Consider the following 14430-nt stretch of genomic DNA (forward strand, 5'->3'; position numbering starts at 1 on the left):
GATTAAAAATCTTGCCTTATAATGACTCTATAGCTGACAGACCGGATACTTTAATATACTGCAATCATTAGCACTTTAAACATTTTGTTGGGAATCTATCAATGAAATTCCATTTTGGTCGTTTTGTAAGTTTTTCAGAAATACATTGACAGATTGAATTATGTGTTGATAGTATACTGTAAAAGTACTAATTTTCGCTATTTTAGCGGTTGACGGAAAAGCGCGAAAATAGTACTCGCATAATTGTGTTTTAACACTATAATACACTTATCATGTTTTGAATTAGCGGAAATTGATACCCGCGAATATGTTTACTTGAAAGAATCCGCCGAAATTTGCAAACCATGAAAATGAATACGTTTACAGTACAGGGGCAACTGTTTTTCTCTGCCTATGTATAATGTGGTTTTTGGGCGAGCAGCTGCAACTTACTTGTGGTGCGAAGATATCCTCGTCATTCATTGCATACCCATGTAATGTCTTGAGCGAAATTTTTTTTCATTCCGGTTTTGTTTTGTCTCTTTGACATATTTACAATACCCATTCTCGTTATATTTGTTAATAATATAATCGACTTTTTATAGATACCTCTTTGTGAATTATGATTTAACGTGCGCTTTGGAAATTGCATTTTAATATATTTCTTTTGGAAATATAGTCAGGCAATAAAAAAGTGGATCGCCAAAACATGATTAAAGAAAATGAAAACAGATAGTACTCGGAACTGAAAGGAACCAGGAAAAGATTACTGGCCCTAGAAGACATTGTGATCAAATGACAAGGAAGACCACATCAGTAGGGGCAAGAGACCCTTGGTATTAGTGTTGAAACATATCTATCAGGGAATTGGTGGATAGCCTTTTGAAAGAAATAGAAGATACACCTTTGCTTGGTTACGAGTATGAGAATTTCTGATGATTCACCTTAATGTACGGATGAGCAAAATCTGCTTTTTTCTGATTAAACTTCGTCACGTGATTACATTCACCTAATTGTTTCGGGAAAGCTGATATTTTATTTACTTTCTACTTGCAATGCAATCATTACCAAATATTTTCCCTGCCCTTCTATTTTATAATATTTCTGCACATTTTGTACACTGGAGACACCGCTGCTTCCGTCACTTCTAACAGCTTAAATCTCTTTCCATATGTGACATGTAATAAGGCTGGGACTTCAATGTAATTGAACTTACCAATAATGGTTTTTATTGATGTGCCTTTGTAACTTTGCATTTCTTTTTGACAAGAATTAGGTTTCACTATTAATATCTATTATCTGTTGCTACATGCATGAGCAGTACTTAGCCAAAAATCCTTGAATATTCCAATTTATTTGAAATATAAAAAATATTGAAATATATGAAATATGATTAAAACATATATGTGTTTTGAACTGCATATGAATTTTGCCATTCACCTGAAATACTGGCGTTTAATTATTGTTTGTACTCGGACAAAAAGGACGACATTAATTGAAATGTGACTTTATCACGATGTAAATAATGTAAGTACTTCCATTACTATCTTTCTATTTTAGTTAGATTTTTAGACTTTAAAGAAATCGTTATAGTTTACAACAGAATAAATATTGGAGACCCCTTATTGTTTTTTCACATTTTCGTCGCGACATGTCATTTCCGGACGCACATTTTTATTACCTTCTTTCTGTACCCTGCTAACTTGCACGTATAGTGCGAAAGAATGTGTTTCAAATTTAAAAAAAAGTTTAGAATTAAACATTTCGCACTGATATTGATGTAATGTAATGACACTGATGTCAAAGGGCCATTACAAGCCATATTAGTTAGAGTAATTAACTACATTCATTTCATTTCATTCAAATAAGGTTTAAAGTCAGCCTCACATATGTGAAAGTATAGGTCAGTATAGCAACAAATTTGTTCCTTTTGGAAAGTCAACTGTATAATTAAAAAACAACAACAAATACATCTGGATTACAAGCAGCAGAAAAGTTTGAACCAGCAGAAAATATTGTATATATTATTTTTGCAATAGAACAAATATAAGTTTGCACAGTACTATCGAAAACAAATATGTACCAAAAGGTAGTGTGGTAAAAACTTGTCGCACGTAATGTAAATTGTCAATTAAGAACAAATGAATAAAACATATAAAGCTTTGAACATATACTTTCTATATCATGTCATCAGTTGAACACCAATATAAAGCCAGACAATTCAGTCAATGGGTAGTAAGCGCTAAAATATGAGATTCTCATATGGTTTTTATTCAATATGCAACATTTACCTGCTAATTCTGTATATTGCGCAACAACAATTATAAGCGGAAGGCTATTGTAAGTATCTATATTTACATTTTTGGAATCCGAATACTAAATAACTATGTACATACGCATTTCCTTTGTTTTTGCGGCAAAATATCGGAAATTCCTGACCATCTCCATGATGTAAAACAATGACATTCAAGTGACTGTCCTTAATTTGGAATTGCAGTATTTCTTTTTATTTGTCAGAAATTTTTCTTTGTTGGGTGTGAATTGAATCAAATAAAGGAAATTAATGGGTTATATCAAGTCTCTAAATCGATAAAGATAGACAACAAAGGCGACGCTTGTGTCTCTGCTTTCACTTGATTCTATAATGTGTGTGATGACTTTGTAAACATTTCGGCCAATTTCCATTCTTCTTACATGTCTTATATTTTGTGATTTATTTTATTCGTCACTTGTCTTTTTGTTTTTATTTTTGGTTTACTTTAATTCAACATTTTTGAATTTTTACTTTTTTACATATTCTTATTACTATTTCCATCAAACTAAGACCGTCTTCACAGTTCCTTTAACTCCTGCACGACACATCGGACATTTTCGCATGGCCAGAGCACAATTTTCACAACAAACGAGGTGCCCACATGGAAGAAAAGCAATGCTTGCTTCCAAATCGAGACAAATCTTACATAAACATTGATCCCGACGCTGTTGGTTATCTTCCAATAAATGTACAGTGTCTGTAAAATAAATGTAATGTCCATGAATGTGAAAACCATTGACTTGCAACTGTTATCCAAATTATTTTATACTATCAACAAAATCCTAAATCCTAATGTATTGTAAAATCCCTGAAATTCAATAAACCTCATACATAATTCTGATCAATACATTTCCCCTGTAACGTGTTTTGAATTAGAAATTAACAAAGTCACAAAAACATAATTTTATACAATTCTGTATATAATATATAACCCTTGCGTCTAGGTTCCTTTTTGATTTGGTGGTGGGGAAGTGACGTATCTACTTAACACCACCTAATTTCTAGATCCGATGGAGGAACTGTCATGGGAATCTATTAATGGAATCTCATTTACGGTCACTTTTGTAAGTAATTCAGAGAAATTTCATAAGTTGGATTATTTGTCGTACAGTCCTTTGAACCGATCCGCGCAAGGAGTTAACGGATTGATGATCGTTGGCTGATTGATCGTTGACGGATTGATAACCTATGATGGGTTACCAATGTGATCGCAGTTGATTTATGTAAAATGATCTGTTTGAAATAAAAGAAATGTAAAAAAGTATAAAGTGATGTTTAAAGCTATTACATTATGTAAATATGTGTAAAATTGACAGAGAACAACAAAAACCGTAGAATACAGAGACGGCTCTGTGGTCATTTGATGCGATCATTGGTATAATGAATCGGTTTGACAGATCGATGACTGACCGGAAACTAATCGTTGATCGATAACCGATCGCAATTTTTGTTCCACGGATCGGTTCAGGTACTGTAACAACTTGTGTGGTTTTCATCAAAAGTATCGGAAACCTTTCAAGCATATATATAACAATGGCATAAATGTGATGAATTTATTTGAAAAAATCCAAGACGGGAAAGGAGTCATGGGCATCGCCCCTATATGTCACCTAAGTTACATGATGTCTCCGTAGATGGTCTCTTTCCTTTCATACAAAATCCTCTTGGACTTCATCACGTTCGAACCAAACTTTATTCTATACTCTACTACACTTCCTTTACAAATTAATTCTTGACATTCCTGTTTCTGACCCAAACTCATCATTATACAGACTTGTTGCCATCATTTTGGATAATGGTTTCCACAGACTCTTTAAACCAATTTGTGTGCAAAAAGTAAAAATGAAGAAAAACGACCATTTCTTCCAGTACCGTTTGTCCACAAAGTTATAGATGCAATCAATTTGGCTAACATCCTCCACCACAAAAACGTGACCAACAAAATTCCCCCATATTTCAAAGACAAATCCATACCAATTATTTCATATTCCTATACTTCACCCATTGCATCCAAAATTTTCGATTATAAAAGGCTATTGCAGAACCTCGAGATTGTGGACTTCAAGACTAATCCACCTGACTGTTCTTCCCATTCAAATATGGTCACGTCGTTACGGGAGATTTATACATCATCGAAAACGAATCTTTGTGTAATATCCTTTCTGAAGGTCCCAAGTACCGTGAACTACGCTCCATAAATTGGAATTATAACTTTAAAGTTCTTATGGATGCTGTCGAGGACTATGCAAGAAGATGGATAAAACGAGAACAAGAAGACATTGATTCTCTTTCTGAGTGGTTTAAGGCCGTGAGGTCTTTAATTTTGAAACGGATGAAAGTTTTAAATAGATCAATGAGTGCCAAGGCTATATCAGTTTTCAAAGACCCCGATGTAGCAAAAATATTGTCTACTATACATGACAAATGTGTTGTCGTACCAGAAGACAAAGCCCAAAACAACATTGTTTCTGTCTGCAAAACATTTTACATCCAATGTAGAAAATAATAGCAATGATAAGTACTTCCACACTCTCCAAAGAAGAGATTGTGGAAAACCATAAATCTGTGCTATCCTCTTTTGGTCTCTCTACCAAGGAAGATGATTGTGATTTACCGTCTACGTAGTGGATTTCTAAACTCCACAAGAATCCATACAAACAACGTTTCATAGCTGGATATGCAAAATGTACCACCAAACCTCTTCCAAAACTTTTAACTTCTATATTCTCAACTGTCAAAGAGGGTCTACAGTCCTACCACAACACATTGTTACTCCCGTAGTGGAAAAAATTCAATGTGGATCCTGAAAAATTCGAAAGATCTTTTGGAGACAATCAGTTTAAGTCTATTATCTGAATATTATAGCATTAAAATCTATGATTTTTCAACACTGTATACTTCTATTCCTCATACTCTGTTAAAATCCCGACTTAAAAACATTTTAGAACGTTGTTTGTCCAAAAAAGATTATACACCTAGATACAAATATATAGTTCTTGGTAGAGATTCCTCATACTTTGTAAGAAATAATTCTAAATCATCCTCAAAATATAGAGGAAGATGTTTACAAACTGCTGGAATTTTTAATCGACAACATATTTGTCCAGTGTGGTGGACTTTTTTTCAACAAACGGTCGGTATTCCAATTGGAACAAATTGTGTTCCTTTACTTGCTGTCCTATTCATTCACTCTTATGAGGCTGACTTTATAACTGATTTGATCATAAAGAAAGAATATCGTTTGGCTAGATCCTTTAATCTCAGTTTCCGTTATATAGACGACGTATTATCTTTAAACAATCCTAATTTCGGGGATTTGATACATCGCATCTTCCCCAAAGAATTTGAGATAAAGGATACTACAGACACATATCTAGACCTACACTTATAAATGGATGGTAAAAAAAAACTTTTGGCCAAACTTTACGGAAAACGTGATGACTTTTCATTCAGAACTTTCAACTTTCCTTTCATCTCTGGCAACATCCCTTCATCACCTTCGTATGGAGTGTTCATATCACAACTCATACGTTATGCCAGAGCTTGCCGAAACTACGTAGACTTTTTGTATCGCGCTTTAACTCTAACAAATAGGCTTCTGGAACAGGGTTATGTTGCTACAAGATTTAAGTCATCGCTACAGAAATTTTATGGTCGTCTTCATGAACTCGTGGATCGTTATGGTGTATCCATCTGCACCATGAAAACTGATTTATTCAACGGGTCATAGTTTTCCTTTTCTCGTTTGTCTATCCCGGACTTGACTTTTTATGAGCAACTCGACGGGTGTTTCTAGAAAAGAAGAGGGTGCTTACCTTACCGGTGCACCTGGTCCGTGCTCCCAGTTTTTAATGGAGTACGAGTTGCTCATTTGCTTTTGTTACTTTGTATGTATGATTTTAGTTACTTTATGTTCTGCGTTGTGCATGTATGTTTTCCATTTCTGGTCTTTGTTCCTTGATTACATTCTTTTGATTAACGCTATAATTTTTGTTCCCTTGATTACTCTTTCACTATTTTTATCTGTCTTTCAGGAGAATCGTAATTATATCAGTTCCTATTATATGCATAGTATCTATAAAAAAAGACACACTCAAAAGTATTTGTTTGCAGGCTTCAGGGAACAAACAATTTAAAAAAAAATGTTCAAAGTGAGAAAATTTAATAAATTCATGAACCAAATTGTTAATGGTAATGTCATACTTAAAATATTACATACCTTTGTTTTGGATTCTTAGTTTTTCTATAGCCTGAAGAATATCTACATTTGGAAATCCTATGTCAACCGCTGACCTAGCACCAGCAGATTCCAAATGGTTTTGACTGGTGTATTGGTTTTTACCGCTTGTTCCTTGTGTCTCTGCGACTGTGGACTGCGTTTGTGCAATGCTTCCATCGTTTGCCGAGTATTTCTGTTCAACCTGTTTAAATGTATTATTACTATATTTTAATATTTGGTCATTACAAGTTAACATTAGAAAAAAAACTCCTAAAAGTGAAAGACACATAGTACTAATGTAAGTGTTCACGCTTTCAATGACATTTCAACATTTTCTGCTTATTAGTTAAAGAATAACACTTTTTAGATAAAATAACGGAAAATCTCATTTTTACTGTTTGAATACAATTATTTAATTAACAAAATCTATTTCTGATAACAATGTTTTATCTACTATACTCTGGGTCACCCGGCCACTTTTGGACAGAAAATTGTGATAAAAAAATATGTTTCATTTTTTCGTCAAATGAATGACTGAAATATAAAGCCTATGCATCGACCATTGATTTTTTGCGGTTGACATCATTTGCGGTCCGCTGAATTTATAACTCCGCCTTCTTCAAATTTTTTACGGCGATTCCCATTGTAAACTTGTTCTGTCATGGCCGTCTTCATCGCCTAACAACATCTAATTTGCATGATTTCTTTTCGATTTTCTTCGAAAAAACCGTAGACCAATCAAATCGGCTTCCGCCAAGATCGAAAAATTTCGCGCCATTTCTATCACAAAGTGTCCGTTCAATGTCCACGTTGTGTAAGTTGTCTTACCATGCCCTTAAGGGTGCTTAACTATCATTTACGAGCAACTAAGAGTGTGGGAAAATGTCCACGAAGTTTTGGCTGGAATAATTGGCCTGAAAATTATGAAATAAAAAAGGTAACCGTTTGTTTATATTAGTCTGATTAGAGACAAACATTTTGACCCCTTGACCTCCTTTTGTTTCTTTTGTGTATTTATCTGTTAATCTTATCGTGAATGCTTTTCTGTAGCAGTCATACTTTATGGCCTTATTACATGTAGCATGTGCTAGTCGACATATTGGGTTTTTTTTTTGTACCATGATCTTTTCTGTTTTCTCTCTTGCTCAAAGTGTTTCAAGATGCAGTAGCTTTTGTTTTTGGGTTTTTTTTGTTTTGTTTTTTGTTTTTGTTTTGTTTTTTTTTTTTAAATTTTAGTTAGATTAATCATTAAAGGTGTTAAAGGAGATTTACTGTTAAAAAACACACTAAACTTGGATGGGTGATACAAAGTTGTCAAAGGTTTTCAAAAATTCATGTCAATGATACTGAATGCACAATGAATCAGACCACGACAAAATCAGTCCAAAGTGGAATCTGACCAATATATTTAATTTTTATGCTTACTCATTATTTAAGGATACATGATTAGAAAAGGTTTTTTTGGTTTAAAATTTTAGAATGAAAATAGATTTATTGAGTGATTTTCTACACGTCCATGCTTTATACATAATATGTAGTCGAACAAATGCTACCCCAGAAATACTACCCTGTTAATATTGAATTTCACTCTTTATTGTTTAATTTACATTGTTATTGCTGGATTTCTATTTGTAGTATAAAATGTCATTAGAACATTCACATGTACATCTAATTTATATTCATGGTCCAATTTTGTAATGGTCCATTTTCGTTTTGGTTCGAACTATCCTGTCACCACTGAAATAGGTGTTGATGAAAATTAAGAACAAACATGTATATGTGTTACCATTATGAAACTTGCTGGTCATAGATCTAAAATAAAATTGATTGTACTATTAGAATTTGGATTATTAATTGAACCCATGATTACATGTTAAAAGCTGTGACCTGTGAAATATTATTCAGATTATATGACATGATTTCAACATTGAAGTGTATCTTAGTAAATGACTGGGTGCAAAGAAGCATTTATATTATGTAACTTCTAATAAGTACTTGTGATAATGCTGTGTTAATGTTAAATTTAAACGATACATGTTCATGCATTATTATTTGAAGGTAATAAAGGATGTTGATCAACAACAAATGAGTTTTTTATAGGTTGTATATCCCTGTTAAAACTATGGAGTTACATGTTCATGCAGAACTATACAAAAATTCTAAAAACAAATTTATACGAAAGAAATCCCCTCATAAATATCATTAATTTCTTAACAAATATTAAATATGTGAAGAGGGAAGTGTGAAATTCTGTTAAAAGTGGTCACAATTGTGAACAGATGTGTGACAAAAAGAATTTAATTAGTCTGACAATTGTCTTTATTTAAAATTCCCTCCCCCTTTTCCGGTTTAAAAGAAAAACAGGGTTTTGTACAAAATCTTTTCGTCTAAGATTATAAATGTTCGAAAACACTCAAAGGTTTGGGGGCGGACCAATTTTATGCTGAAGGGAAGGTGTGGCTAGCTGGCAGATTTTGAAAATAAATATTATGGCCTATACATCGTAGAAAATAATTAAATATTCTGACCTCCTTCACTCAGATACTTTAGACAGTGAAATGGAAATAAACACAAGTAATCTTGCCCCAGTGGGGTTAAAATTATATGTTCTGATCCCCAGAATTTCAACTCCTCACCCGAGTCAAATGGTTGCCCCTTAATTTACAGAACCAGTTTTGGGACATATCATAAATGGGATGTGATGGGGTGGATTCTATGAACAAGCTGGTCTGTCTTTTTACCCCAAAAAATTCCTCATAAGACATAACATTGCATGAATTACTTATTGAAAAGATATTCACAATGTGGAATCGGCTTATAAGGAAGACCAGAAATGCTTGTTCTTCCATTCTTGATGTTTACGTCTTTTACCTCTACTGTTGAAGCAAATTTATAACTACAAAACAACGTCGTTTCCAAAAATAATATTCGCTGTCAATATTAGCTGATCAGCGTCTGTTTGCAGGAGTATCCTCCCTTTGCACGGAAAACACCGTCTAGAGTGCCATTGTGACGTAAGTTAGGCTTTCCGCCTGTGACTTCCGGGAAAAATGGCCGTTATCTTGTAATGTAAACACGGCATAGCAACATAACAAACGCTGTATATTTTTTAGTCGCCGATCTACGGTCGTGATATTGAGGTTGCCAATCTTGGCAAAACGCCCTGAGTTCGGGATGAAGGAATTTATTTGCGTAAGGTCAGTCATTTTTGAGAAACCTCAAAATTTGATGTCGCCGGTTGTAGGTGATCCAGAGTATAATTTGTGACAGCTTCAATTATATATGTGTCGTTGTATTGAGTTTGTTTTCATTTATTTTGTTTAATTCTTTTCGCAACCTATACCAATACGATCGCCTTTGCAACACTTTTCTTACCATTACTTGTCGATGTTTTTCTTGTACAATTTTGATAAATTTGACGTCTTTGTTTTGAATAAGATAGGCACACTTTGGGAACCATCGTGCATGTTCAATCCAAGGATTATCACCAGCCTCCCAGTTTCGAAGACCTCCGCCACAGAAAAAGCACCTAGTGTAATCGTTATAGCCAGCGTAGAAAAAACCAGCTGTTGCCATCATTTTTGGTGTTTGGTCTAGATAACCTGGCCAATTTTGAAAAGAACTTATTCGAACCTGTATTGGGGCGTACTTTTGATACTTTGGCTTTTCTAAACTTATTCCAAAGTTCGGTACGTCTTCCTCAGTTTTAGCAGTGTTTGAAGCACTAGACACCGGCCTAGATCTCTCCAAACCAACATGGCTAATGTAAAAAGAACGACATGCTTCATTTGTTTCGTTTATTTCACTTGGTCGAATATTTCCAGGTAATGTATTTGAATCACTATTTGAATCACTATCAACACATTCAGTCAGAATATTAGAACGAGTATCTCCAATGTCAATTTCTGTTTGATGTTTTCTATTCGCAATTGCCAAAGTGTGTATAGATTCATTTTCATGTGTGTTTTGAATGTCATTACCTGTATCTGATCCTATCTGATCTGCATATAAACTATCAGAAATTTGTGGGCATGAACTATTTTGTGATATTGAGATATCACTAGTTACATTACACACCTCTTGATAACAAATGTCTCTATCTACATTTGTTTCTGAGCTTGAAATATTACCAAAATAACAATTCGAAAGTAAACTTTTCTTGTGTATGTCATTCTGAGTTTGAATATCAAGTAAATGTTTACAATTTGGGTTTAACTTTTGATGAATATCAAGTGGTTTGTCACCTGCAGTCCAATTACTATGAATCACTCCGCAAGAATAACATTTGACTGTATCAGATATCCCCGTATAATAAAAACCAGCTTTTGTAAAGTGACTAGAAAAAATGTTTATATGGCTTGGAAATGTACTGAACGACGACAAACGTAACAAATTATCCGCCATCGATTCTTTAACAGCGGCGTTGCTGCTAAACAAAGCTCGACTAGGGTCTGATCCGCAATACGGTTGCATTGATATGATAAGAGGCTGTTGGTTATGACAGACATTTGTTTCGTCTATCACGTCAATAAAAAAATATCTGTTTACTCTGCAAAAAATAAAAAAAAAAAATATATTATAAAACATGGGACTCTTATAATATAACCGGAATGGATATGCTGAATATGTCATAGAGACAACAACCCAAACGTTATGTAAATTGTTAGCTCAAGGCCACCAATTTATCGAGTAAAACCCGACACCAGAGGACAGGCTACAGCCTGTCCAAAAATAACAATCTACATATGCCTCATATATTCTAACATCAAAACACTAAAATTAAATAAAAACGAAACAATACATACATAGGCCAGAAATTCCTGACTTGGGACAGACGCAAACAATGGGGTGGAGTTAAAGTGCCCTTCTTTTTTTGCAAATCTGGCCAATGTTGATAAAATATTACACAATTAAACAAAGCTTAATATCAAATTGAAATCAAAAGGTCTGAATATCTTGTTAAAAAGAAATAATGAAACGTATTATATGTTACGTATACACAAATGCAAGTTCTACTAGAAATTAACTGACATACAATGTACCAAGTCCACATAATTTTAAACCTACGAACATTTAACCCTCAAGGTATGTAATATCAATTCCTGTGCTTCCCACATGTACGAGGGATTGAGACCCATGTGCACGATATATACATACTATAAGGACGTGTTATGAGCACAGATTGCTTTTCTGACGATCTTAAGATGGGAAATAGAGTAATCAAGGGAACCAAGTTTCTAACAGAAATAAAAAGAATATAATCCAGGACAAGGCAAAACAGACACACACGACAATGAATATGAAATAACCAAAATAATACTCAAGAAAAAAAAACGAAAGTGAATGAGCAACTCGGACTCTACTAAAACTAAAAACTGGGAGCATTGACCAAGTTCACCAATAGGGCGAAGTCAAACAAATTAACGCTACGAATACAAAAGACAAAAGTACAAGAAATACAACTATAACACCTCGAAATAATATAAAATCATTTAATTAAATTGGACAAATAAAAGTATTTTCCGTTTTTTTAATCAAAGACTGTGAGTGTAACTCGTTAAAGCGTTACATAATGCCATCTTGTAAATTTAACATAACATACCACCCTTTAAACAATACAATACAAAAGAAGATAACCTAATAATATTTGCAAAAAAATTATGGGTTTTTTTTAAAGGAATATTTCGGTTGTACAAGACAAATATTTTTTTTCAGAAGAATTTAATTGCATATTCATATTTGAATTTCATAGCCGTTTTGAAAGTAATCGGCTACTTCCGTTTAAAGCATTAAATCCATGGGCTGGGAGGATCCACTGTGCAATCGCCTAACTACTACTTGTTATCTATATTTATACCCATCTGATACAAAAACAAGATTTTTGTGACTTAATTACTCGAGCATCTATACTTGGACACCATGTGTAAAAGAACTAAACATGTATAGGTATCATTATGTAGCTTAGTGTCTAAGCTTTAAATGGTAGGAAACGTAACACTTAGGATTTTGAAAAAGAAGGAAAAATATGTACCCCTACCCAATTGAAAAATCGCTGTAATTGACATTTTCATTCAATGTCAAACCCCTAGAATATGCCTCATTAAATGTACAATTTAGCTTACTTGTTTCATTTCAGTTTAGCACTACCACAATTGATTCCTCTGGGGTTATTTTGATGACGTGTGGCGATTTTCATAGTCAGAATTTATTAAAACTTGTAAAGAACTGGATATACGATTTTCCCATAGAAAGACGCAAACATTCGACTCTACAAGTTGTTACTAAAACTTTCCAAAGTTGTTGACATTCGATATTTAAATTCAATTATCTACATTATCAAACCATGAAAAAACATTTTCCTTAAACAATTTAAAAAAAAAGTTTACAATATTACCCTTAGACTGGTCTCAAATTATCAAAAAAAAGTCTCATTCACGGCACAATTACCTCATAATAAATTAAACCGTCTGTTAAACTCATAAGATAATGTTGTATCTGACATATCTGATCAATTCAGGCTCTTATATGTTCCCTTTGGAGTTACCAATTATTATAAAATCATAACAAAAAACATAATTCGACTACGTTGACTGCAATTCTTAGTTGCTAGATCATTGAGATATATAACTCCATAAAAATGTATGTCACCCTACTTTGGTCCAATTATGTGTCGCTTTGTATAGTGTAAAAACATGAATTTTGCAGGATACATTTTTATCTGACAAAAGACTTTACTTAACACACAGATTACCTTTTAGTTTTGAAACTTATATTGACAAAACTATACAAGTCTGCGCATTTTGGTAACAGATAAAATGTACCTCTTTTGCAATTCTCTATTTGGTGAAATATATATCATAGAATACTGAAGCAAAATAATAACAGTTTCTAGAACATTGGTTACAAATTCAATGTAACATTTACTCGGGACAATATAAGCCGATATAATGAAGTATTTCTATTCTACTTATTATTCTCTATTCTCGTTTTTCGTTAAATTTTTGGTGTTCAAATGTTTAGAATTATTGTGGTAATTCTCTGGCAAATATGAAATACAAACTACTCACCTTTCATCGAATTACGCTATACCTTAATAAAATTAAACATTTAGACATGATAATGTTTTCATCAATTTGTATTATTGCGTAATGGATCATTTCGTGATTAAAATTGATTTCTAATGATATAAAAATATAAACAATGAATTTCACCTTTTAACGCTTAGCCGGAAAACTTAAACTGAGTCATAATCTTAAGTGCAATTGACCGCAGAATGACAAACGGCGCCATTCCACTTAGTAGCAGATGTTACTTGATCTTAAAATAAATTTATTTTATAAACGCATGTACAAAGCGTTCAAGATGTTTCGTTCTACAATATGAACTAATGTACTTGCTTATTGTAAATTAATTGAAAAAAAAAAAACAAACATGAATCCCCTTAAAAACTTGTCATTATACAATAATTCTCACGTGTTTGCCAGTCATTCAAACACGTGATGACGTGAATTTATTACAATTATGTTTCTTTTGATTTACATTAGAATGACTTATATATAGAATACACATACTTTTTTGGAAAAAAAGTGAAAACGAAATATGCGAAACCAATAAATGTATAAATGTATAGAATTTATGAAGCAATTCATAACCTACAAAGGACAATTCTGTTGTACTGAAATGACATTCCACAAAAATACACCTATGATCACATATCACTGAAATCTCGACCATGTGGAATATACGAGGATATTCGTATAACAAACGTTTGTCATATATTTATTCTATGAAATGATATTTTGTTTTGTTTTCTAGTTTTGTATTTGCTTCTCTGTTTTGAGCGGTGTAGCATCGAAGGAATTTGTTTAAAATATTTTGCATAGTTCATAAATATGAATACATGTGCTGTAATTTACAG

The 14430-nt window shown here is 33.1% G+C and overlaps 1 protein-coding gene across 4 annotated transcripts; it reads right to left on the minus strand.

The window, feature by feature from the left end:
- Window positions 1-2229: 2229 nt before the first annotated feature.
- LOC148598356 (inhibitor of apoptosis protein-like) lies at window positions 2230-14021 on the minus strand. Of its 4 annotated transcripts, none has more exons than XM_088560971.1 (4): window positions 13580-13713; window positions 9888-11061; window positions 6513-6714; window positions 2230-2990 (listed from the first exon to the last, which is right to left on the minus strand). In XM_088560971.1, the coding sequence occupies exons 2-4, from the start codon at window positions 10983-10985 to the stop codon at window positions 2794-2796; spliced, it is 1497 nt and encodes a 498-aa protein (XP_088417097.1). In that variant the 5' UTR covers window positions 10986-11061; window positions 13580-13713; the 3' UTR covers window positions 2230-2793. The 4 variants fall into 4 exon arrangements, with proteins under 4 accessions (XP_088417097.1, XP_088417099.1, XP_088417100.1 ...); XM_088560973.1 differs by having other exon boundaries at window positions 2988-3101; window positions 13580-14020; XM_088560974.1 differs by lacking the exon at window positions 2230-2990 and adding an exon at window positions 3130-3526 and having other exon boundaries at window positions 13580-14019.
- Between the last annotated feature and the right edge of the window lie 409 nt (window positions 14022-14430).

The sequence above is a fragment of the Perna viridis genome, chromosome 14 (assembly GCF_037379345.1).
Source record: "Perna viridis isolate PV_CMFRI_1.1 ecotype Kerala chromosome 14, ASM3737934v1, whole genome shotgun sequence".
NCBI lineage: Eukaryota > Metazoa > Mollusca > Bivalvia > Mytilida > Mytilidae > Perna > Perna viridis.